This window comes from Dama dama, chromosome X (assembly GCF_033118175.1).
Source record: "Dama dama isolate Ldn47 chromosome X, ASM3311817v1, whole genome shotgun sequence".
Classification (NCBI taxonomy): Eukaryota; Metazoa; Chordata; class Mammalia; order Artiodactyla; family Cervidae; genus Dama; species Dama dama.
The window spans coordinates 90,745,950-90,769,107 of record NC_083714.1 but is presented as its reverse complement, the minus strand read 5'-3'; the positions used below and the strand labels follow the sequence as shown (position 1 = coordinate 90,769,107).

Here is a 23,158-nt window from a genome sequence, read left to right as displayed (position 1 = left end):
GGTGTTAGTAGTATACCTATTTTTCAGATGCGAAAACGAAAAAGCGGTTGAAAAAGGGAAGAGTTCCTACAGACGACCTAGCCCGTAGAACCCAGTTCCAGTAGGAGCTCATCGCCTCGGCCGCCTCCCACCTCGCAGGTTCGTATTCCCAGCGCAGCACACGACTGGCGGACGCTGCAGGAATCTTGACTGAGTGAAATCCACCTCCCGCGGCGGGCGCCGAAAAGCTCCGGGGGCGCGGAGCTCCGCCCCACGCCCGGCTGGGCCCGCCCCCTCTGCGGTCGGTATTGTCAGACGGTTCCCGGCGTCCCTCGGTTTCCCTCGGTAGTTTCCGGCAAAGATCGGGAGTTTCTAACGTGCCCCTTGTAGTCTCTCGGCTGCCGTCCTCGCCACTGCCGCCCCTCTTTTCGGCTCCCTCTCCCCCTCCCCCCCGCGGCCGGGCCCGACTGGCGCCTCTGGCGCTACGGGCTGGGCAAGATGGCGGCCTTCGGGATCTTGAGCTACGAACACCGGCCCCTGAAGCGGCCGCGGCTGGGGCCTCCTGATGTGTACCCTCAAGATCCCAAACAGAAGGAGGTGAGTTCAGAGATTCGGGCTCCCAGGGGGCCAGGGGCCAGCGATCGGCATAGGAGGAAGCACTGATGGCTCGGGGGAAGCGGGGGCGGGGCGGCTCCGTGGGAGCGAAAGTCCCGAAAGGGGGAAGAGTAAAGTGGGCTGGTGTCGGAGAGTAAGACCTGAGGGAGGTGGGGGCTGGTTCCTGGACTAGAACCGGGAGTGATGTTGGGGCCACGCTGGAGGCGCCCCCTCTACACACACACACCCCAGAAAGTTGTCTGAGACGGCTGGGTGAAGTAAGGCTGCTTGTAAACTCGCAGGGGAAAAGTGCTGTTGAGCGAGCTCTGGGGGATTGGGAATCTTAGTACTGTGGGGGTGAGGGTGGGGTCCAAATGAATATAAGCGATTATTTTTAAATAACAATGTGTTATCTACTCCCCAGTCCTCTTCCTATTTTTTTCCACCCGTGTTCCCTTCTCTTCTGCCCTCTTCCACCACCACCACCTCCTCCCCCAAGGAAGATAAAAGCTAAAATGTTGTTTTCCTGCCTCAGGATGAATTAACCGCCTTGAATGTAAAACAAGGTTTCAATAACCAGCCCGCTGTCTCTGGGGATGAACATGGCACCGCCAAGAATGTCAACTTTAATCCTGCCAAGGTGAGACAACACTGTCAGGCTGAAGGAAAAGGCTGGAAGAATCTGAGAGGGAGCAAAGGCCCTGGGTTGGGAAGACATAAAGGGATGACCTAAATGGTGGTGTTTTCCTTCGTAACCTAATGCTACCACATTGGCATTTGCCCATCAAAGGCACATCCACCTTTCTGCCCCTTCTTCCCACCCTGAGGTGTAGTTTTCTTCCCTCAGATCAGTTCCAACTTCAGCAGCATCATTGCAGAGAAGTTACGTTGTAACACCCTCTCTGACACTGGTCGAAGGAAGCCCCAAGTGAACCAGAAGGACAACTTCTGGCTGGTGACTGCACGATCCCAGAGTGCCATTAACACTTGGTTTACTGATCTGGCTGGCACCAAGCCACTCACACAACTAGCCAAAAAGGTGAGGTACTGTTTCCTGTTCTTCAGGCCAAAGAGGGGAACATGAGTACCAAGTACCCTCTGATTCTCAGATTGAAATACATGGGTGTCAGCTCACTGGGGTGAGAGAGGTCTCACTGTTTGCAATGTCCATTCAGGTCCCCATTTTCAGTAAGAAGGAAGAAGTGTTTGGGTACTTAGCCAAATACACAGTGCCTGTGATGCGGGCCGCCTGGCTCATTAAGATGACCTGTGCCTACTATGCAGCAATCTCAGAGACCAAGGTTAAGAAGAGACATGTTGACCCCTTCACAGGTGAGTAACTCCTAATACCAGGGGTCTTACCACTAATCACTTCAAAGAGTGGTAGAGAAGCCTTGAAATTACCCTCCTTCCTCATCTATATTCCTTGCTTCTGCTTGTATCTTGCGTTCACTCAGTAAACATCAAGTGTCTTGAGTATCTACTGTATGTGTACTGGGCTATAAAGATAATCACTACCTAATCCCTGCCCTTAGGATGCTTATAGTCTAGTAGGGATGCTAAGGCCTCTGTACAAATCCCATAATTAAATATAGAAACATAGTGTCAAAAGCGGAGGCAGGGGCTTCCTTGGTGGCTCAGTGGTAAAGAATCCACCTGCCAGTGCAGGAGACGTGGCTTTGATCCCTGATCTGGAAGATCCCACATGCCTTGGAGCAACTAAGTCTGTGAGCCACAACTATTGAGCCTGTGCTCTGGAGCCCATGTGCCCCAACTACTGAAGCCTACACACCCTAGAGCCTGTGCTCTACAAGAGAAGCCACTGCAATGAGAAGCCTGTACTCCACCACTAGAGACTAGCCCCACTTACCACAATCAGAGAAGCTTGCGTGCAGCAATGAAGACCCAGAGCAGCCAAAAATAAATAAATAATATTATGTAATATAAAAAAAGTGGAGGCAGAAGTTTCTTTGAGAATTCAGTGAACAGAAAGATTATTTTCTTTTGGGGATACCTGGAAAGGCTTTAGGAAGGTGACATTTGTTTTTTTGTTTGTTTTGTTTTAATTTATTTTGTTGAAGTATAGTTTATCTATACTGTTGTGTTAGTTTCTGGTGTACACCAGAGTGATTCAATTATACATATGTGTGTGTGTTTATCTATATTCTTTTTTGCATTCTTTTCCGTTATAGCTTATTATAGAATATCAAATGTAGTTCCCAGTGCTATACAGTAGGACCTTGTTGTTGAAGGTGGCATTTGACTAGAGCCTATACAGGGATGAATAGGATTTAGAAACATGGTGACTGGGAGTGGGGGTAGGGGACAGAAGGTGTTCTAAGCAGAGGGACACTGTAAAATAGCCATCTTCCCATCTTTTTTCTAGAATGGACTCAGATCATCACCAAGTGCTTATGGGAGCAGCTTCAAAAGATGGCTGAATACTACCGGCCAGGACCTGCTGGAAGTGGGGGCTGTGGCTCCACTATAGGGCCCTTGCCCCATGATGTTGAGATGGCAATCCGGCAGTGGGACTACAATGAGAAGCTCGCCATGTTCATGTTTCAGGTAGGAAGGAGAGTGTGTCATGTGTGGCATGGAAATGAGCCTGACCTCATACTCTGCCAACATGGAGCAGAGTCCATCTGCCACCTTGCCCCACTCGTGGTTTTCCTCATCCTTTCATTTACTTTCTCTGCCTCATCTCTAATCGTCCCTGTTCAAAACTCATCCCCTTCCCACCCCTGGTGTCCATAGGACGGAATGCTGGACAGACATGAGTTCCTGACCTGGGTACTTGAGTGTTTTGAGAAAATCCGCCCTGGAGAGGATGAATTGCTTAAACTGCTGCTGCCTTTGCTGCTTCGAGTAAGGCCTAGGATTTAGGGGGGTCTCAGGAGGATTTGTGGAGATATAAGGCACAAGAGCTGTGTCCCTTGGAGAGAACTGGGGGGGGTTTGATCATCATGTCTTCACAGTACTCTGGAGAGTTTGTTCAGTCTGCGTACCTCTCCCGCCGCCTTGCCTACTTCTGTACACGGAGACTGGCCCTGCAGCTGGATGGTGTGAGCAGTCACTCATCTCATGTGATGTCCACTCAGTCGACAAGCACACTGCCTACCACCCCTGCTCCTCAGCCCCCAACTAGCAGCACACCCTCTACACCCTTTAGTGACCTGCTTATGTGCCCTCAGCACCGGCCCCTAGTTTTTGGCCTCAGCTGTATCCTTCAGGTAGGTACTGGGTGGTCCCATGAAAGTATTCATATTAAAAGGCATCTTGAGAAGAGTCAGGTGCTTCTCCTAGAAAATGGGAGTGATTCTAACTTGGGGGCAAAAGTAGGCACTGAGAATTTGCTTGAAAATTGTTGGCTTCTCATTCATGGGGTGTTAGTTCCTTTTCAGTTAATACCCATCCAAGCCTAAATAGCAGACCCAAAGCCTTTAGGAGGGTAGATGAGGAGAGGGGCTCAGAGATGGGAGTGGTGCCACCCCAGGCACTCAGAATGACTTTGGATCAGAAGCCAAAGGGTGGGGTCTTAACAGTGGGCTTCTAGACAGGTAGCCATGGAAACCAAGTTTGACTTAGCTGGTTCTGTCTGGCAGACCATCCTCCTGTGTTGTCCTAGTGCCCTGGTTTGGCACTATTCACTGACTGATAGTCGAATCAAGACTGGCTCACCACTTGACCACCTGCCTATTGCGCCCTCCAACCTACCCATGCCAGAGGGTAACAGTGCCTTCACTCAACAGGTAAGTCTGACCAATAGCCCGGTACCCCCAGGGGACTGGGATGTGAGAGAAGTTACTTGTTCAGAAATAGTGACCTAGCCCCTGCTTCTGTTCTTTTAGCCTGGAGCCCTGGCCTTTTTTTTTATGCCTTACTACATCCTTAAAGCCCTCCTTTTTGCAGGTCCGTGCAAAGTTGCGGGAGATCGAGCAACAGATCAAGGAGCGAGGACAGGCCGTTGAGGTTCGCTGGTCTTTTGATAAGTGCCAGGAAGCTACTGCAGGTGGGTGCCAGAAGACAGTAAGAAGAATGTTTGAGGAAAGGATCAGGATGGTAAGGACATACAGATCTGAGAGTTGGTGTAGACCAGGCCTCTAGTTAAGTCTCCTTTACCACTTTTCCTCCTTAGGCTTCACCATTGGACGAGTACTCCATACTTTGGAAGTGTTGGACAGCCATAGTTTTGAACGCTCTGACTTCAGCAACTCTCTCGATTCCCTCTGTAATCGAATCTTTGGATTGGGTCCTAGCAAGGATGGGCACGAGGTAATAAGCAAGAAGGGGAAGAGAAGTGAAAAACAGAGCAAAAGCACCAGTATATATGAGGGGAAAGTGTGGTGAGGCATTGAAGCCAGAGGATGTCTGAAGAGACAACCCATCTTACTGAGCCTAGGATATTTTAAGATGGAGTCTGCTGCAGCTGCTAAGTCACTTCAGTCATGTCCGACTCTGTGCAACCCCATGGACTGCAGCCTACCAGGCTCCTCTGTCCATGGGATTTTCTAGGCAAGAGTACTGGAGTGGGGTGCCTTTGCCTTCTCCATAGATGGAGTTTAGTTGCTGGGAAATTGGAACTTGGTTCTTTGTCCTCAACTCTACCTTACTTACCCTGTCTTCCTTTGGTCTCCAGATCTCCTCAGATGATGATGCGGTGGTATCATTACTGTGTGAATGGGCTGTCAGCTGCAAGCGTTCTGGTCGGCATCGAGCGATGGTGGTAGCCAAGCTGCTGGAGAAGAGACAGGCAGAGATTGAGGCTGAGGTTAGGGGCAGCCCATGGGGCAGTGGCAGTTGGGATCAAAGCCAGATTGAGCTGGTAGTGGGACCAAAGTTGAAATTGTGAGAGTGAAGAAGTGGTAGAAAATGTACAGGGAAAGTTGAGGACATAAGGCAAAAGTAGAAAGGAGCAGAACCATGTAAGAGTTAAGAGTAGCGACCAAGGTGCAATTGGGAGATGGTAAAGAAAATGGGAGTCAGGGGAGGGGAGTGGAAGTAAAAACCTTGGGGATGGAGGCAAAACAGTCAGTAGTTCAAGGATTGCACATGGGCAAGTGAAGAAATAGTCGAAACCCAGTCTTACAGTCTGTTCTTTCATCTTACAGCGTTGTGGAGAATCGGAAGCTGCAGATGAGAAGGGTTCCATTGCCTCTGGCTCCCTTTCTGCTCCCAGTGCTCCCATTTTCCAAGATGTCCTCTTACAGTTTCTGGATACACAGGCTCCCATGCTGAGTATGGACCTGCCACTGTCTGGTTCCCTCTGCCTAGACTCAGCCATCCTGTCATCAGAAAGCATAGTGAAGGGCCTTCTGGGATATATTTTGGTCTTGAGCTCTAAGCATAATGACTTTTGGACATAATTCTAGTCTTTGATCATCTTACAGTTCAACTGTAAGTGGAAAAATAAAGACAAGAATAAGAAAGAGCATGCAGTTGACGCATTCTCATGTATAAATAGCAGAGATGCTGTATTCCTTTAGGAGACGGTGTGTAGGGCAGAAGGTGGGGTAGGATAACCAACGACACTTTGTCCCTCAATAGTTTTGGTTTTGTTGGTTTTTTTTTTTTTAATCATTCCTATTCTTGTCTACTTCAGGTACCTAGGAGCACCATGCCTTCAGTGTATTTCTTTCTGCCTGTCTCTTTTGTGCTCCTCTAACTCATCTTTTCTTCCCTCTCTCCAGCGGACCCCCGAAGTGAGAGTGAGCGAGTGGAATTCTTTAACTTGGTACTGCTGTTCTGTGAACTGATTCGACATGATGTTTTCTCCCACAACATGTACACTTGCACCCTCATCTCCCGAGGGGACCTTGCCTTCGGAGCCCCTGGTCCCCGGCCTCCCTCTCCCTTTGATGACCCAGCTGATGACCCAGAGCGCAAGGAGGCTGAGGGCAGCAGCAGCAGCAAGCTGGAGGTGAGTGAGCTTTTCCTTGTCCTAGATTGTTTCTTCTTGATAGCCCCATCTTCCTGGCTCCGGGAGTCCTCTGAGAATACTTTACCAAGTAAGGAGGGTAAGATTTGCTTAGTGCTTTGCAGTTTAGCAAGCACTCTCAAGTTATTTTTTTTTTTTTTCATTTGATTCTCACAACAGACCTGTGAGGTATTGTTTTTCTTTTGGGGGGAGCTGTGTCACACAGCTTGCAGGAGCTTAGTTGCCCAACCAGGGACCATGGCAGTAAATGTGCCGAGTCTTTGCCACTGGACCACCAGGGAATTCCCCCCCATGAGGTATCCTTATCCTCATTTTAAAGCTGAGAGAAACCAAGGCCTGCAGAGGTTAAGGGACCAGTCAAGGCTTGGATCTGGAACCAGTGCTTTTCCCAGTATGGGCTCCTCTCTTCGACTCCAATCAACCATTCGAGATGGTGGGGAGCAACTCCTCAGGGCTAAAGCAGCTTCACTTCTGTTCTCTACACTCAGGATCCAGGGCTCTCAGAGTCTATGGACATTGACCCTAGCTCCAGTGTGCTCTTTGAGGACATGGAGAAGCCTGATTTCTCAGTAAGTTACATACTGGTGTGGAAGCATCCAGCTCCTGAGGTCCTTCCATTACTCCACTTTGGGGAGTTTCTTTATGCGCCCTCCTCAATCCCTTTGTCTTCCTCTAAACGTTCTGCCCTTTCACCTTTCTCTTAGTTGTTCTCCCCCACTATGCCCTGTGAGGGGAAGGGCAGTCCATCCCCTGAGAAACCAGATGTTGAGAAGGAGGTGAAGCCCCCACCCAAGGAGAAGCTAGAAGGAACCCTTGGGGTTCTTTATGACCAGCCGCGGCATGTGCAGTATGCCACACACTTTCCCATCCCCCAGGTACCGTTCGCCAACACCTTCCGACCTTCTGTTCTGAGCCCAGGTTTCTGTCCAAGGACTTTGCCAAGGGGTTGGAGCTGTTCTTGAGGGTGTGGTATGCTGGGAAGGGTTGGAGTGCTGGGGTGCTGAGGGGCATGGAGCATGCTTTTGAGAGGAGGGAGAGTGATCCCTGCTGGAGTCTGATGGTGCCGCTGGGATGCAGGAGGAGTCATGCAGCCATGAGTGCAACCAGCGGTTGGTCGTACTGTTTGGGGTGGGAAAGCAGCGAGATGATGCCCGCCATGCCATCAAGAAAATTACCAAGGATATCCTGAAGGTTCTGAACCGCAAGGGGACAGCAGAAACTGGTGGGTTTGAGGCACCTGAAATGGATCTCCCCCAAAGAACACCTTAGTCAGTCTTCCCTTCCCCAGCATAGGGAACTCCCAGTCATGTCCCAATGTCCTGTCTCTTGGAGTCTCCTGAGAGCTCTAGTCCTTTTGAAACTTCCCCCCTCATTCCCCCCCTCTGCAGACCAGCTTGCTCCTATTGTGCCTCTGAATCCTGGAGACCTGACATTCTTAGGTACCTCACAGTAAGCCCCATACTACCCGCCCTCCCTCTCCCTTCCCTCCCTCAACCTAGCACCTCCCTGTATGTACTCCTCTAAGGTCCACATAGTCTGTGGTCCTCCAAACCTTTGCTTCACTGTTCCCTTCCCTTCATCCCTCCCCCACCCCTTCCTTGACCCTCCCTTCCCGTCTTCCCTCTTCCTTCCTTCCCTTCCTCCCTCCCTCCCTTCCTTCCCCTTTCCCTCCCCACCATAGCCTTCTCTCCATACTCCCCACCCCCAGTTGCCTGGTTATCTTCCCCGTCCTGACTGGTTCCTTTCAACTGTCCCCTCAGGTGGGGAGGATGGACAGAAGCGGCGACGAAACCGACCTGAAGCTTTTCCCACTGCCGAGGATATCTTTGCTAAGTTCCAGCACCTTTCACATTATGACCAACACCAGGTCACGGCTCAGGTGTGGGCCTAAGTCCAGCCCCCTTCCCACATTCTGGCCTCCTTGTCCTGTTTTCCTTCTCTCCTTATCTTTTTTCTCCCCCAGGCAGGCTAAGCCTCCTGTTTTCACCCCCTTTCCCCATCATCCTTTCCTACTGCCCTGGTTCTTCCCACCTCTCTCCACTCCCATCTCACTCCCACTGCCCTTATCAGGTCTCCCGGAATGTTCTGGAGCAGATCACGAGCTTTGCCCTTGGCATGTCGTACCACTTGCCTCTGGTGCAGCATGTGCAGTTTATCTTCGACCTCATGGAATATTCACTCAGCATCAGTGGCCTCATCGACTTTGCCATTCAGGTGGGGGAGTTGGGGAGATGAGGGAGGAGGGAGTTTGTGCATTACAGGGTCACAAGGACAAGAGCAGAGGCTCAAGCCAGTGTCCCAGGTTATTTGGAGGGACCAAAAGGCTAGTGTCGGGGGGAGTGGCCCATGAGCTAAGCCAGCAGGAATAGAGACTCAAGTGCTCCCTGGGGAGGCCCAAGAGATGGGTTAGAGCACTGGGCACGGACTGTCCTTCCGCTGTGGACTTCATAGGATTGTATCCTGGACACTGGGTAGATCATTGATGTGGCTTGTCGTTAATAGAATAAAGGGCAGTGGCATATGCCACTGGGGCCCTTCCAGGCTGAGGCGTCTCTAGCAGGAAGGGGCTCCAGTTTTCTCACAGGAAGGGGAATGATGTATAACATTTGAGGCCTCTTCTTATTTCTCAACCCCCACTTGCTCTGCTAGCTGCTGAATGAACTGAGTGTAGTCGAAGCCGAACTACTTCTCAAATCCTCAGATCTGGTGGGCAGCTACACCACTAGCCTGTGCCTGTGCATCGTGGCTGTCCTGCGCCACTATCACGCCTGCCTCATCCTCAACCAGGACCAGATGGCACAGGTCTTTGAGGGGTAAGTGGGGTTTCAGAATAACCAAAACCCATGGGGCCCCGGTGAAGGCTGTTGGAAATGACCTGCAGAGAACACATAGGGCTCTCACAATGCAGAAGTGCATGCCTTCCTGGTAGGGAGGGGAGAGAACATTGTGGAGGGACAGGAATCTTGGTGCCCAGACCTGCCATTGCTCCAGGCATGACCTTGTCCCTTCTTGACAGGCTGTGTGGCGTAGTCAAGCATGGGATGAACCGGTCTGATGGTTCCTCTGCAGAACGCTGTATCCTTGCATATCTCTATGATCTGTACACCTCCTGTAGCCATTTAAAGAGCAAATTTGGGGAACTCTTCAGGTAAGAGAGGTGGAAGGTAAGGGCTAGAGAGTGGGGCCTCATCCCGTCTCCTCGCTACTGCCCAACTCAGGAGCAGAACACAGCCTACCGCCCTGCTGTGTCTGCAGGGTCATTTGGGGACAGTGTCCTCTAAGTGTTCTTGGTCCCCAAGAGTGGGCCTCCTTCCTCATTAGCCTTGCTTCCAGCCCACGCCTGCAGGGCCCACGCTTCTCCCCGCTTCCTGGGGCCCCTGTGCCTTACCCTCACTGGGTTTCTTTCCTGCCCAGTTGGTTGGCTTTGTCCCATTTCCCCTCTTCTTGCCTTAAGGGCCTTGGTCCCTCATTTTCTCCTTTTTGTCCTTTTCTCCTCTTTCCTGACCATCCCTCTGCCTCACTAGCACTTCCTCAATACTGCTCTCTCCTCTCCCCTACCCCTGCAGTGACTTCTGCTCCAAGGTGAAGAACACCATCTACTGCAATGTGGAGCCATCAGAGTCCAACATGCGCTGGGCACCCGAGTTCATGATCGACACTTTAGAGAACCCCGCCGCTCACACCTTCACCTACACGGGGCTAGGCAAGAGTCTTAGTGAGAACCCTGCTAACCGCTACAGCTTTGTCTGCAATGCCCTTATGCACGTCTGTGTGGGGCACCATGATTCGGATAGGTATGGGGCGTACTGAGTGAGGCATGGGCACCACGCTCCCGCCTGATGTTGGGAGGGATGACTTGCCCGGGAGGTACCACAACCTTGGTTATAGCCGGGGTAGAGATGAAAAGTTAATGAGTCTGAGGTTTTGCCGGAAGAAGGTTTTTGCTGAGGGCATTTGTACTTTTCCCCAGGGTGAATGACATCGCCATCCTGTGTGCAGAGCTGACCGGCTATTGCAAGTCACTGAGTGCAGAGTGGCTGGGAGTGCTTAAGGCCTTGTGCTGCTCCTCTAACAATGGCACTTGTGGTTTCAACGACCTCCTCTGCAATGTAGATGTGAGACTGGGGGTGGGGGTGCACTGGGCAGTCCCCAGGGCAGGAGTCTGCTCCCAGTGACTGTGAGAGCAGAGGGACAGCTTTTTGCAGAATGGAGGCCCAGCACCCCGAGTAGGAGAACTCTCTTCACACTGAGTCCTGGTGTGTGTCTGCTGTTTTCCTCCAGGTCAGTGACCTGTCTTTTCACGACTCCCTGGCCACTTTTGTTGCCATCCTCATAGCTCGGCAGTGTTTGCTCCTGGAGGATCTGATTCGCTGTGCGGCCATCCCTTCACTCCTTAATGCTGGTAAACTACCAATTCATGACCCCTAGAAAGTCTAGACCCCAAATGTCAATACACACTCAATGACCATACTCTCCTTGTTCAGTGTGGGGCTCCTGGTGGCACCAGAGGCCAATTCTGTTGTGTGCCTCAGGCTGGGAGGGGCCTCTTTCTGACCCTGCACCTGTATCCACAGTCTTTCCTGTTCCTGACCCGTCCAGGTTCTCCCCTCTACACTATAAAACAGTTGGCTCCCTCACCTCTCCTCCAGTGTGTTATCTCCTTTTGCCTGACCTCAGCCACCCTTTTAGTGCCTCACCACCCACAAACCCACATATAGCCCACCTTCATCCTTTCCCCTCCTCTGTGTCTTCTCTGTAGCTTGCAGTGAACAGGACTCTGAGCCAGGGGCCCGGCTTACCTGCCGCATCCTCCTCCACCTTTTCAAGACACCTCAACTCAATCCTTGCCAATCGGATGGAAGTAAGTGACTCCATCCAAGCTAGCCTGCCAAGGAAAGTGTGGCTACCCTACCCCCACCGTTTCTACTTTGGCTTCCCCTGACTTCAGCTCTCTCCTCCAGACAAGCCTACTGTAGGAATCCGCTCCTCCTGTGACCGCCACCTGCTGGCTGCCTCCCAGAACCGCATCGTGGATGGAGCTGTGTTTGCTGTTCTCAAGGCTGTGTTTGTACTTGGTATGGGGGTAGGAAGAGTGGTGCCAAAAGTGTGTACAGGGTGGAGCGCCAGCTAAACTACAAAGGACAGTCTTTCTCTCTCCTAAAGGTGGTCTCTCTGACCTTTCTGGAGGAGAGGAAGGAGGGAAGTATGTTTCTGTCCCATAGGGCAGGATTTGGGGAGTGCTGCTTCTGTGGCTCTGGGGCAGGTCTCCACACAGCATTGGGATCTCACTTTGCCCTCCGTATCTCCCACCCATGAACCGCAGGGGATGCGGAACTGAAGGGTTCGGGCTTCACTGTGACAGGAGGAACAGAAGAACTTCCAGAGGAGGAGGGAGGAGGTGGCAGTGGTGGTCGGAGGCAGGGTGGCCGCAACATCTCTGTGGAGACAGCCAGTCTGGATGTCTATGCCAAGTACGTGCTACGCAGCATCTGCCAGCAGGTCAGTCTCACCTTCTCCCGAAGACCTCTTAAATGCTGCTATATAATATAGTCCTGTTCCCTGTCATGATCACACCACCTCCCTGCCATACCTCTTGTCCCTCACCAACCCCTGGTTCATCCCCCTTATTCCTAACCCCCTCACTGGTTGCCCCAGTCCCCTGATTCTTGGCTTCCTCAGGAATGGGTAGGAGAACGTTGCCTTAAATCACTGTGTGAGGACAGCAATGACCTGCAAGACCCAGTGTTGAGCAGTGCCCAGGCCCAGCGCCTCATGCAGCTTATCTGCTACCCACATCGGCTGCTGGACAACGAGGATGGGGAAAACCCGCAGCGGCAACGCATTAAGCGTATTCTCCAGGTAGGCCAAGGTGACAGGGGCCCTGGAGGAAGCAGTGGGGCCTGAACCTGGGGTGAAATGATGGGAACCTTGAGAGAAAAAGAGAGGGGGAATTAAGTAGGAAGATTAACGAGGATATGGACAAAAGGTGGTGAGAGAAACAGCTCCAGCATGGGTTTTGAAGTCAGGCCAATATGGTCTAGACTCAAGAATGAACCAATGGGTGAGGGTACACAACTGGCTGGAGTAGGGCTTTGGCTTATCAGTGGGAGACAGAGCACCTGGGAGGTCTAGGTTTTGGTCTTATGTGTCTGGCATGTCGGTCATAGCTCAGTGATGAGTAGTAATGCTGTTGGAAAGCTACTGCTCATTGAGTGGCTGCTTCATGCTGGGTACTGTGCTCAGTAATCTACATAGATTTCCTCAGTTAGTCTTTACAACCCTATGAAGTAGGTATGAATATCCCTGTTTGAGCATCAATGAAACTGAGGCTTGAAGAGGTTAAGTAACTTGCCCGAGGTTCAGTAACTCACGCAGCTGGTAAGTTTAGAGTCAGTATAGGAGCTCAGGTCTGCCTGCACCCTTCCTGCCTCACCACACTGCTGCAGACATTCATGTGACTGGGGGGGGTGGAAAAATAAAGCTGTTGAGGAAAACCTAAAGGAATGAGGCCTTTTCAGCTGAGAGAAGATAATGCCTCAGAGAGATTAACTAAGACTAGCCCTCGGGTCTGTAAAGGACTTTGAAAACAGGAGTGGCGAGCCTCAACGTCAACATCAAAGATTTAAGTTAAGCATTAAGCAGAACTTCCTGATGCTGAGGAATGTGAGGCTCTGGAGCAGGAAACTGGGGAAGATGTGAAATTTTTCCAAAATCACTTTTGAAATAGGATAGATTTTTTTCAGCCATTTTGGATTATTTATGTGTGATCTTTCCTAAAGAGTGGAAGTCGAGGGCCCTTTCAGACCTCCAGGCATATGTGATTCAAGGTTGTGAGAGATCAGGGGCTGGCATCAGGGTACTAAGTGGCTGGGATGACACAGTGATGACTAGCTTGCTGATGGGGTCTCTGTCACAGAACTTGGACCAGTGGACCATGCGCCAGTCTTCGTTGGAACTGCAGCTTATGATCAAGCAGACCCCTAACAATGTGAGTGGTTCCCAGACCCTCTCCCATACTCACTTCCAACAATATGTGTCAGGGAAGGGGGCTGCCATAGAAGAGCCTAGGTTCTACCTTTGGGTTCTGGAGATAAGAGAGGATGGGAAGATGGTGGATGTGTGGAGTTGATGATAAGGGGCATGGGTTGAGAGTGCTGGGGCTGTGAGCTGTGGGGAAGGTTGGCAGCTGTGGTAGTAGAGGCTGTTTCTGTGGCCACAACTGTAAGGGGGTATGTAAAGAAGACAGTGGGGCACTGGAGAAGTACTACAAGGTGGTGGAGGGCATCACGCCCAACAGAGTTGTGTCCCTACCCTCCCATCAGCCTCCACGGGTGCCTTCCTCTGTCCTCATCTCCTATCTCTCCTACTATCTCTTTGCCTTTGGCAGCAGCTAACCTATTTACCTGCCCTGTGCCTTTCATCCTCCTTAGGAGATGAACTCCCTCTTAGAGAACATCGCCAAGGCCACAATCGAGGTTTTCCAGCAGTCTGCAGAGACAGGGTCATCTTCTGGAAATGCTGCAAGCAACATGCCCAGCAGCAGCAAGACCAAGCCTGTGCTCAGGTTGAGTAGAAATGTGTTAGGACCCATCCACTTCTGAGTTTTCTCTTCCAGTAGTGTAAATGATTTCAGCTGCCCGGAGATGTCAGGCATGTCCATCTAGAAAAGAGAGGAGGGATTGTTCCAGCCTTGCCTGGCTCCTCTGTAACCCTGCGTGTGCCATCTCTCCAGCTCCCTAGAACGCTCCGGTGTATGGCTGGTGGCTCCTCTCATTGCCAAACTGCCCACCTCAGTCCAGGGGCATGTGTTAAAGGCTGCTGGGGAAGAGTTAGAGAAGGGCCAGCACCTGGACTCCTCTTCCCACAAAGAACGTGATCGACAAAAGCAAAAGAGGTAAAGCGGCAGTTGTGGGGCTGGGATTGCGGAGTGGAAAGGAGAGGAGGCCCAGGGAGGAAGAGAAGTTGGGGCAAAGAGGTGAGGATCAAAATCAGAAAAAGGTACAATCGGAGGAGAAGAGAGATGGTCAAACAAGAGGCTAGATCTTAAAAGAGTAGAGTTGGGGGCTTGGAGGAATAAGGTTGGAAGTTGCCTGACCTGGTCCTGTTCTTTTTCTTCTCCCGTCTCTAGCATGTCCCTGTTGAGCCAGCAGCCCTTCTTATCCCTGGTGCTGACATGTCTGAAGGGCCAGGATGAGCAGCGTGAAGGACTCCTTACCTCCCTCTACAGCCAGGTCCACCAGGTATGGGTCTTTGGGCCTGGAGCTAGGCAGGAGGGCAGAGGAGGATGCAGCTAAGAGGCCACTTATGTACTCTTAATCTTCAGTATTTTCTGACAAGAACACCCTGTTTGACACGACGAAATCCCTGAGCTGTGTGTTGTACTTTTTCTGTCTTAGATTGTGAATAATTGGAGAGATGACCAGTATTTAGACGATTGCAAACCAAAGCAGCTAATGCATGAGGCACTCAAACTGCGGCTCAACCTGGTGAGAGGGGGAGCTGGGAAGAAGGAGGAAAGGGGTGGAGCTAGGACCTCAGACAAAGAAGCCCCAGCCCGGGGAGGCGAGAATGCAGATGAGGACCCAGGCTTGCCTGGATCTTCATGTATTAACCCAGCTCTCCTAGAGGACGTGGGACCTGAAAGTGGTTAAGGAGACTGTATCCTTGCAGGGACCCTGCCTCAGTATTGTAGATTCTGGCTGGGCCTGAGAAGCCCTAGACACCTATTGTGGAGTGTTCAATGAGATCCTAGATGTCTTTGGTCCAACTCCATCATTATATAAGTAAGGAAACCAAGGCCCAGAGAGGTCGAGAATTAAGTCATTGGCCTGAGATCATGTAGCCCAGGTTCTAATCTGAGCTTCCTTAAAGGCTGGCTTCTGCCCCTGAGCCATCTGACTGACTTGTTGTGGCCCCGGCAGGTGGGGGGCATGTTTGACACTGTGCAGCGCAGCACCCAGCAGACCACGGAGTGGGCTGTGCTCCTCCTGGATATCATCATCAGCGGCACTGTCGACATGCAGTCCAACAAGTAAAGCATTCCCCTCCCCTCCCTCCACTTTCATCCCCAAGAGGAGCCCCTCCCCCAAACCAGGTGCATGACTGTGGCAGTAGATGTGGCTGACACTTTGGGCTCTGAAGTCCAGGATCTGGAGTTTCTTTTTTTTTTTTTTTTTGGATCTGGGGTTTCTTAACACGGTTTGGGTGCCTGCTCCCTGCTCATGTCCAAGCTGGCCATCTCTGTCTGTCTGAAACTCTTTCTCCTCTGGTTTTCTCCCTGGCTTCCTGCTATAGCGAGCTCTTCACCACTGTCCTGGACATGCTAAGTGTGCTCATCAATGGGACCCTAGCTGCGGACATGTCCAGCATCTCCCAGGGCAGCATGGAGGAAAACAAACGTGCCTACATGAACCTGGTGAAGAAGCTGCGGGTGAGCGGAGCGAGCGAGGCCTAGAGGCCTCCTCCCTCTTCCTTGAGGGAGTCCAGCCTCAGTGATATCATCCTGCCCCCTACCCTTCCCTCACACATCTGTGTCTTTGTTACTTGTTTAGTGAGGATTTACTGAGGGTTTTCTTCGGGCCAGCTTCTGTGCTGGCCCCTGAGAGGTCCCATTCCTGTTTCCTGTGTCCTGAAACTCTTGTCCTGTCTTCTTGTGCCTGCAGAAAGAATTGGCGGAACGCCAGTCAGATAGTCTGGAAAAAGTTTACCAGCTGCTGCCACTGCCCAAGCCAACTCGAGATGTGATCACGTGTGAGCCGCAGGGCTCCCTTATCGACACCAAGGGCAACAAGATTGCTGGCTTCGACTCTATCTTCAAGAAGGAGGCACGTTCCATTATCTTCCTACCCCCTGCTTCCTGCCTCCCACCTTTGTTCCCCTTTGGGCCAGAGCCTCCCCTGCTTTTACCTTGTAGCTGCAACAAGTTCATCGGCCTCCATGAGGAAGCAAGAACCGTCACTGGGGTGTTGAGATAATCACTTAATTTTCCTCAAGTATCTTCTCCCTGTCTTGGGAGTCTCATTCTCTTTCCTTGGTCTCTCCTTTCACCCCTCCCCACTACCCATCATCCCCACCACCTTTGTACCTGCCACCCATTTCTCAGCACCCCAATCTCTTTCCTCTGCCCCACCCACAGCCCATTCTGCTCCACCCCAGCCTGCACCCCACCTATCTGCCTGGCCGATGGCCCACATCTCTTTAATCCCTGCATCTTTTTCCTCCCATCCACCTATCTCAGCATAGTTTTCTCTGTCCCCTCTTTCTGTGAGTTGCAGTATTTATTGAGTAGTCATCATCATTGTGTGTAGTAGAGGGAGAGGAGAATAAGGATCTGGGGTTCCAAATCTGAAGCCCAACCTGTTCCTATAGGTGTTCTCTTCATTGTTTTCCTGCTTATTGTCTCTGTCTATCTTTCTGTGTCTCTCTCTCTCTCGGCCTGCCTCTCTCTTCCTGTTTTTCTCACTCTCCCTGTCTCTGTCTGTCTCTCTGGCTGCCTTCAGTCTCTCACTGCCTTTTCTTTCTCTGCCTTCCTGTTTCTATATCTGTCTCCCTCTGACTGTCAGTGTCTGTCTCTGTCTCCCTCTGCTCCCTACCATCCCCTCTTCATTTTCCCTCCCCTGTGTGTATATCCATGTCTATCTGTCTTCCTCTCACCATCTTCCCTGAATCTACCCATGAACTTTTTTTTTCTTTTGTTGCCAACAGATACTTTTCCCTCTCCTGCAAGCCTTCAAGGTCTGTGTTGTAATTTCCAAGTTTCAGCAGCTCACTATTTCTCATTTTCTGGAGCAGGGTCTTCAGGTTTCCACCAAACAAAAGCTCTCTCCCTGGGATCTTTTTGAGGGCTTGAAGCCATCAGCGCCACTATCTTGGGGCTGGTTTGGAACAGTCCGGGTGGACCGGCGCGTGGCCCGTGGAGAGGAGCAGCAGCGGCTGCTGCTGTACCACACACACCTGAGGCCCCGGCCCCGCGCCTACTACCTGGAGCCACTGCCACTGCCTCCAGAAGATGAGGAACCCCCTGCCCCCACCCTGTTAGAGCCTGAAAAAAAGGCTCCAGAGCCCCCCAAAACTGACAAACCTGGAGCTGCTCCACCCAGCACTGAGGAACGCAAGAAGAAGTCCACTAAGGGCAAGAAGCGCAGCCAGCCTGCCGCCAAGACGGAAGTGAGCACCGCTGCTGCTGTCCCTGTGCATGTCTTTCCCAGCCCCCCTCTCTTTCTGATCCTGGTTGTGGGAGGGCTGGGGGCATTTGAGGAAGGGGTACTTTTAGAGTTAAAACAATGAGCCACATAGCTCCACCTCCTGCTCTGCCCTCCTTTCCCACTTGACCCCAGCCCTCTCACCTTCCTCCCCTGTCGTTCACACAGGACTATGGAATGGGCCCAGGCCGAAGCGGCCCCTACGGAGTGACAGTGCCTCCAGACCTCCTGCACCATGCCAACCCTGGCTCCATCTCTCACCTTAGCTACAGGCAGAGCTCCATAGGCCTCTACACCCAGAACCAGCCACTGCCAGCAGGTGAGTACCAGCCACTGGGTGCGAGGGACTGACCCAGACATTCCTCCCATCTGAAGGGTGATGCCACTTCTCCCAGGAGCTATGGATGCGCGGGGCGCTGAGCAGGGGACGGAGGGACAAAGAGCCTAAAGAGGTCAGCCGGCTCCCCTTTCCAGGTGGCCCCCGCGTGGACCCATACCGCCCCATGCGGTTACCGATGCAGAAGCTGCCTACCCGCCCACCTTACCCTGGAGTGCTGCCCACGACCATGACTGGTGTCATGGGACTGGAACCTGGCTCCTACAAGACATCTGTGTACCGACAGCAGCAGCCTACAGCGCCCCAAGGACAGCGCCTTCGCCAACAGCTCCAGGCAAAGATAGTGAGAGGGGCCGTAGGGAGGGCCGTCAGGGAGAGGGGCTTTTGAAGGTCACAGGAATTTGGGGTCTTCACAAGGACATGCAGAGTGGGAGATGCAAGAAATGAGGTGGCAGAAAGCATTTCCAGAGTTTGAGTTTGTTTCCTTTTTCCCTCTAACAGAGTCAGGGGATGTTGGGACAGTCATCTGTCCATCAGATGACTCCCAGTTCTTCGTACGGTTTGCAGACCTCCCAGGTAAGGGCGCAAAATGGGGAGACTTGGGGAGCTTGAGGCAGGCTGGTCTGCACACCCCTGGCTCTGACACCCGCTCTCTTCCTCCCCTCCAGGGCTATACTCCTTATGTTTCTCATGTGGGATTGCAGCAACACACAGGCCCTGCAGGTACCATGGTGCCCCCCAGCTACTCCAGCCAGCCTTACCAGAGCACCCACCCTTCTACCAATCCTACTCTTGTAGATCCTACTCGCCACCTGCAACAGCGGCCCAGTGGCTATGTGCACCAGCAGGCCCCAACCTACGGACATGGGCTGACCTCCACTCAAAGGTACCCAAGTGAGCCAGAGATGGCGGAGACACTGAGGCTTTCGATTTGGGAAAACCTGGGCCTGGATGTGGTGAGACTAGTCAGAACTTTTGGAGGCATTAACAGCATGTACCTGGCCACTTGGCCTGTCGACATAAAATGCCAGAGCTGGAAGGGGAACTGGTGGCCAGTATTCTCATGCCTGCTTCCCAACATTTCTTTGAGAACCGAGGAGGATAAATCACTTATATGCTTATGAGAAGGAAAGACCTGGAGTTCATAGATGCAGTGTGTGGGAAGGAGTCATCTAGCTACCATTAGAGCAGTTTAGTGCTGGAATGGACCAGCGAACACATCCTCCCACCTTACTGAATGTCAATTAGGCCTTACTTAAGACATTGTAATCGTGTCTTGAGGTTCTGCAGCTTAGGGTTGAGAACACTGGGGGGTGGACCAGAAGAAAAGTCCCTTACTTAGAGGTACTGATTAAGTGCCCATTGTGTGGCCAGCACTATACTAGGACCAGGTGGGGTGAGGAAAGCTATTTGAAAAAAATCCAAAGTCCTTCACCACACAGAATTTTTGCTCTAGCTGGGAAGAAGACTTATTCAGAAGAGTACCTAGACAACGTGGTAATGAAAGATACAATCAGCTGTGCAGTTGGGTGCTGTGAAATAAAATGGGAATTCAGGAAAAATGGGGGATGATATCATTGTGGGCCTGAGTCATCAGAGAAAGTTTCATGAAGGAGGTCTGACTTGAGTTGGCCTTTGAAGGATAGCTGTGATTTGGATTTGTGGGGAAGAGGAGAAGGAGGGGGATCCCAGTAGAGGATGTAGTATTAACAAAGACATGTAGGGTGGCTGGGAGGACAGGCAGGAGAAGAGCTTGGCTAGAGTTTAAGATTCATGCCAGGGACGGAGTAGGGATAGGTTGGGAGTAGACAGGTTGAGAGAGAGCTTGGAATGCTTGGCACAGGGTTGAGACACAATCCCAGAAGGTGCTCTTGATCAGGAAAATGATGTGATGATTTGGGTATGTTGAAAAATTAACGTGGGTCTCGTGGAGAGGATGGGCTTCCCTTACAGCTCAGTTGGTGAAGAATCTGCCTGCCAATGCAGGAGACCTGGGTTCGATTCCTGGGTTGGGAAGATCCCTGGAGAAGGAAATGGCAACCCACTCCAGTATTCCTACCTAGAGAATCCCATGGACAGAAGAGCCTGGCAGGCTACTGTCCATGGGGTCACAAGAGCAGGACATGACTTTGCGACTAAACCACCACCACATGGAGAGGATGCAAAGGGAAGGAGACAGAAGACTTTAGACAGGGACCCAACCAGTAACCTATTGAGGTGAAGTACAGATTGGAGTCAGGAAAGTGTAAGGAGCAGTAGAACTCAGCAGTCTTCAAGACCCTGACTATAGTAATAAGCTGAACAACCTCAGTGAGTGTTGATAGAATAGCTAGCCTATGCTCAGGCTGTGTTTCATTTCATAAGAGAAAAACAGCTACAATAGAATTGAAAAATCCCTAACCATGAAGGTTGCTGCTGCTGCTAAGTCGCCTCAGTTGTGTCCGACTCTACATGACCCCGTAGACGGCAGCCCACCAGGCTCTGCCGTCCCTGGGATTCTCCAGGCAAGAACACTGGAGTGGGTTGCCATTTCCTTCTCTAATGCATGAAAGTGAAAAGTGAAAGTGAAGTCGCTCAGTCGTGTCCGACTCTTAGCGACCCCATGGTCTGCAGCCTACCAGGCTCCTCTGTCCATGGGGTTTTCCAGGCAAGAGTACTGGAGTGGGGTACCATTGCCTTCTCCGACCATGAAGGTTAGGAGACACTATAAGTAGGGAGTTGTCTTTGCTTCTCATTCCCCAACTTAGTAATCTGTCAGAAGCCAAAAAGGCTCTTCTGGTTGGTGACAGAAGTGAATGAAATGGCCTGTTGGTGTTTCTTTGGGGTCAGAGACCTGGGGCTCATCTGCCCCTCTCCCCCCACAGCCCATGCCTTGATCTCTGCCTTTCCTTGTCTTTATAGGTTTTCCCACCAGACACTGCAGCAAACACCCATGATAGGCACCATGACCCCACTGGGCCCCCAGGGTGTCCAGGCCGGCATCCGGTCGGCTTCCATCCTGCCTGAGCAGCAGCAGCAGCAGCAGCAGCAGCAGCAGCAGCAGCAGCAGCAGCAACAGCAGCAACAACAGCAGCAGCAGCAGCAGCAGCAGCAACAGTACCATATCCGGCAGCAGCAGCAGCAGCAGCAGCAGATCCTGCGGGTAAGGCCCTGGGATTTCATCTGGGACCTGGGAGACCTAGGAGGAGGAGGACGGGGAAGAGGGCAAGGAGAGGCACAGGCTCTTCTGTGTGGTTCTCCTATTATATAGAGTGAAGTAAGTCAGAAAGAGAAAAACAAATGTCATATATTAATGCGTATATGTGGAATCTAGAAACATGGTACTGATGAACCTTTTCTCAGGGCAGCAGTAGAGATGCAGACATGGAGAACAAACTTGTGGACACAATCAGAGGGATTGAGAGGGTGGGATGAATTGAGAGAGTAGCACTGAAAAACATACATTACCACATGTAAAATTAGAGCCAGTGGAAATTTGCTATATGACTCATGGAGCTCAAACCTGGTGCTCTGTGACAACCTAGAGGGGTGGGAAGGGGGTGAAAGGGAAGTTCAAGAGGGAGGGGACATATGTACACCTATGGCTAATTCATGTTGATGTATGGCAGAAATCAAACAAATATTATAAAGCAATTGTTCTTCAATTTAAATAGATTTTTTAAAAAAGACAAAAAGATAGTGGCAGTGCAAGTACCTTAAGTACCTGCAGGGGAGCTGGCACGTAGTGGTGCCTTGAGAAGCTAGTTCCCTCCCTCCCCCCTTTTCCAGGGGTCCTGGTTGGAGAGAGTTGGGGGTCATCTGCTGGGCACTCCAGATTAGATTTTCTCTGCAGCTGCCTGAGCAGGGAAGGCAGCAGACCCAGAGTTCCCTGTGCTTCCTCTGCTCTCCCTGTCCCTCCACCACTGAGGTTCAGCCCCTTGCTCTCCTTACATGGATCTCTTCTGTCTTCATGGCAGCAGCAGCAGCAGCAGCAACAGCAGCAGCAGCAACAGCAGCAGCAGCAGCAACAGCAGCAGCAACAGACACACCAGCAGCAGCAGCAGCAGGCGGCACCGCCTCAGCCCCAACCCCAATCCCAGCCCCAGGTAGCTGCTGGGCTCCAGCCCCCACCCCCCGCCCCCAGTGGGGTGGCAGCGTGTGCAGTTAGGGAGAGGCAGGAGGCAAGCCCAGGCCCTCTACAGGGCGGGGGGGACGTGAAGATGGAGAAGGATGGGGAACATTCGAGTTCCATCTTCCATGTCCTGTTTTCATCTCAGTTCCAGCGCCAGGGGCTTCAGCAGACACAGCAACAACAACAGACAGCAGCTTTGGTCCGGCAGCTCCAACAACAGCTCTCTAGTAAGCCTGCCTTCCTGCCCAAGGAGTGCCCCCACAGAATAACTGGGGGAGCGGGAGAGGGGTGGAGGGTAGAGGTCAAAGTAGCTGAGGTGATTGCTTCAGGCCCAGCTTTTGGGGGGAAGCATTGCCTGAGCGGCTCTCCTCATGCTTGGCTCCCCTCACCCCTGCTTGGCTGCCCATCCCTGATAGTCTCTGTTTTTCACAGACACCCAGCCACAGCCCAGTACCAACATATTTGGACGCTACTGAGCCACCTGGAGGAACTGCTTGTGCACTGGATGTGGCCCCACCGTTTCCTCTTAATTCCCAGTCCTCTTCCCGGGCTAGCACCAGTAGTGGTTGGGGCTCTTCCCTTAGGCTCCATTTTTAATGAGTTTTTAGTATTTTTGTTAATGTGAGGCATTGAGCTGTTGGGTTTTGTATATTATTTATATAGAGACCCCAGAGCTGTTGCACCCAATACACAGAGCTTCTTTGCAAAGGAAGTGTGTGAATCTGCGTGTCTGGGAAGGGTGGGCTCTTGGAAGGGTGTGGGGGCTGGACCAGCAAGTCAGCACCTTCATTCTGTTCAGATCATCTCTCCTGTTCACCTTCCACCCCCTACATTTCTGAATTCTAATTGGGTTGCTACCATCTCTTCCTTTCTCTAACCTGGCAACACATTAAGACTTGGAGCCTTAGTCTCTCAATAAGGGCAGCTCATCTTCTCATCTAGATGGTGTGACTTCTGTATAGCTTGTCTCCATGGAGGAAACACTGCTGGGATTCGAG

General features: G+C 51.7%; 1 protein-coding gene across 8 annotated transcripts; it reads left to right on the top strand.

The window, feature by feature from the left end:
* The first annotated feature begins 281 nt into the window (after positions 1-281).
* On the top strand, positions 282-22,872 carry MED12 (mediator complex subunit 12). 8 transcript variants are annotated; one of them, XM_061137768.1, is made up of 46 exons: positions 282-576; positions 1,109-1,213; positions 1,421-1,612; positions 1,749-1,905; positions 2,960-3,141; positions 3,331-3,441; positions 3,552-3,806; positions 4,179-4,325; positions 4,486-4,585; positions 4,712-4,848; positions 5,213-5,344; positions 5,685-5,811; positions 6,264-6,493; positions 7,000-7,080; positions 7,216-7,386; positions 7,589-7,733; positions 7,900-7,950; positions 8,272-8,390; positions 8,582-8,725; positions 9,161-9,324; positions 9,528-9,659; positions 10,078-10,305; positions 10,482-10,626; positions 10,793-10,913; positions 11,271-11,372; positions 11,473-11,586; positions 11,835-12,010; positions 12,191-12,370; positions 13,428-13,499; positions 13,942-14,075; positions 14,244-14,405; positions 14,640-14,751; positions 14,908-14,997; positions 15,433-15,542; positions 15,806-15,941; positions 16,174-16,335; positions 17,216-17,677; positions 17,881-18,031; positions 18,187-18,392; positions 18,551-18,625; positions 18,718-18,772; positions 18,848-18,935; positions 20,951-21,191; positions 22,006-22,134; positions 22,306-22,387; positions 22,593-22,872. In XM_061137768.1, the coding sequence occupies exons 1-46, from the start codon at positions 478-480 to the stop codon at positions 22,634-22,636; spliced, it is 6,558 nt and encodes a 2,185-aa protein (XP_060993751.1). In that variant the 5' UTR covers positions 282-477; the 3' UTR covers positions 22,637-22,872. The 8 variants fall into 8 exon arrangements, with proteins under 8 accessions (XP_060993751.1, XP_060993749.1, XP_060993748.1 ...); XM_061137770.1 differs by having other exon boundaries at positions 283-576; positions 17,303-17,677; XM_061137766.1 differs by having other exon boundaries at positions 18,187-18,383; positions 18,718-18,935.
* The last annotated feature ends 286 nt before the right edge of the window (positions 22,873-23,158 follow it).

What these genes read in the sequence shown, in the direction of transcription:
- MED12 (XM_061137764.1), top strand. Translation starts at nt 478, where the DNA reads ATGGCGGCCTTCGGGATCTTGAGCTACGAACACCGGCCCCTGAAGCGG. An exon ending in CCCTTCACTCCTTAATGCTG is followed by an intron (nt 10,914 to 11,270) that starts GTAAACTACCAA and finishes TCTTCTCTGTAG; the next exon opens with CTTGCAGTGAACAGGACTCT. An exon ending in GCTCCAACAACAGCTCTCTA is followed by an intron (nt 22,388 to 22,592) that starts GTAAGCCTGCCT and finishes TGTTTTTCACAG; the next exon opens with ACACCCAGCCACAGCCCAGT.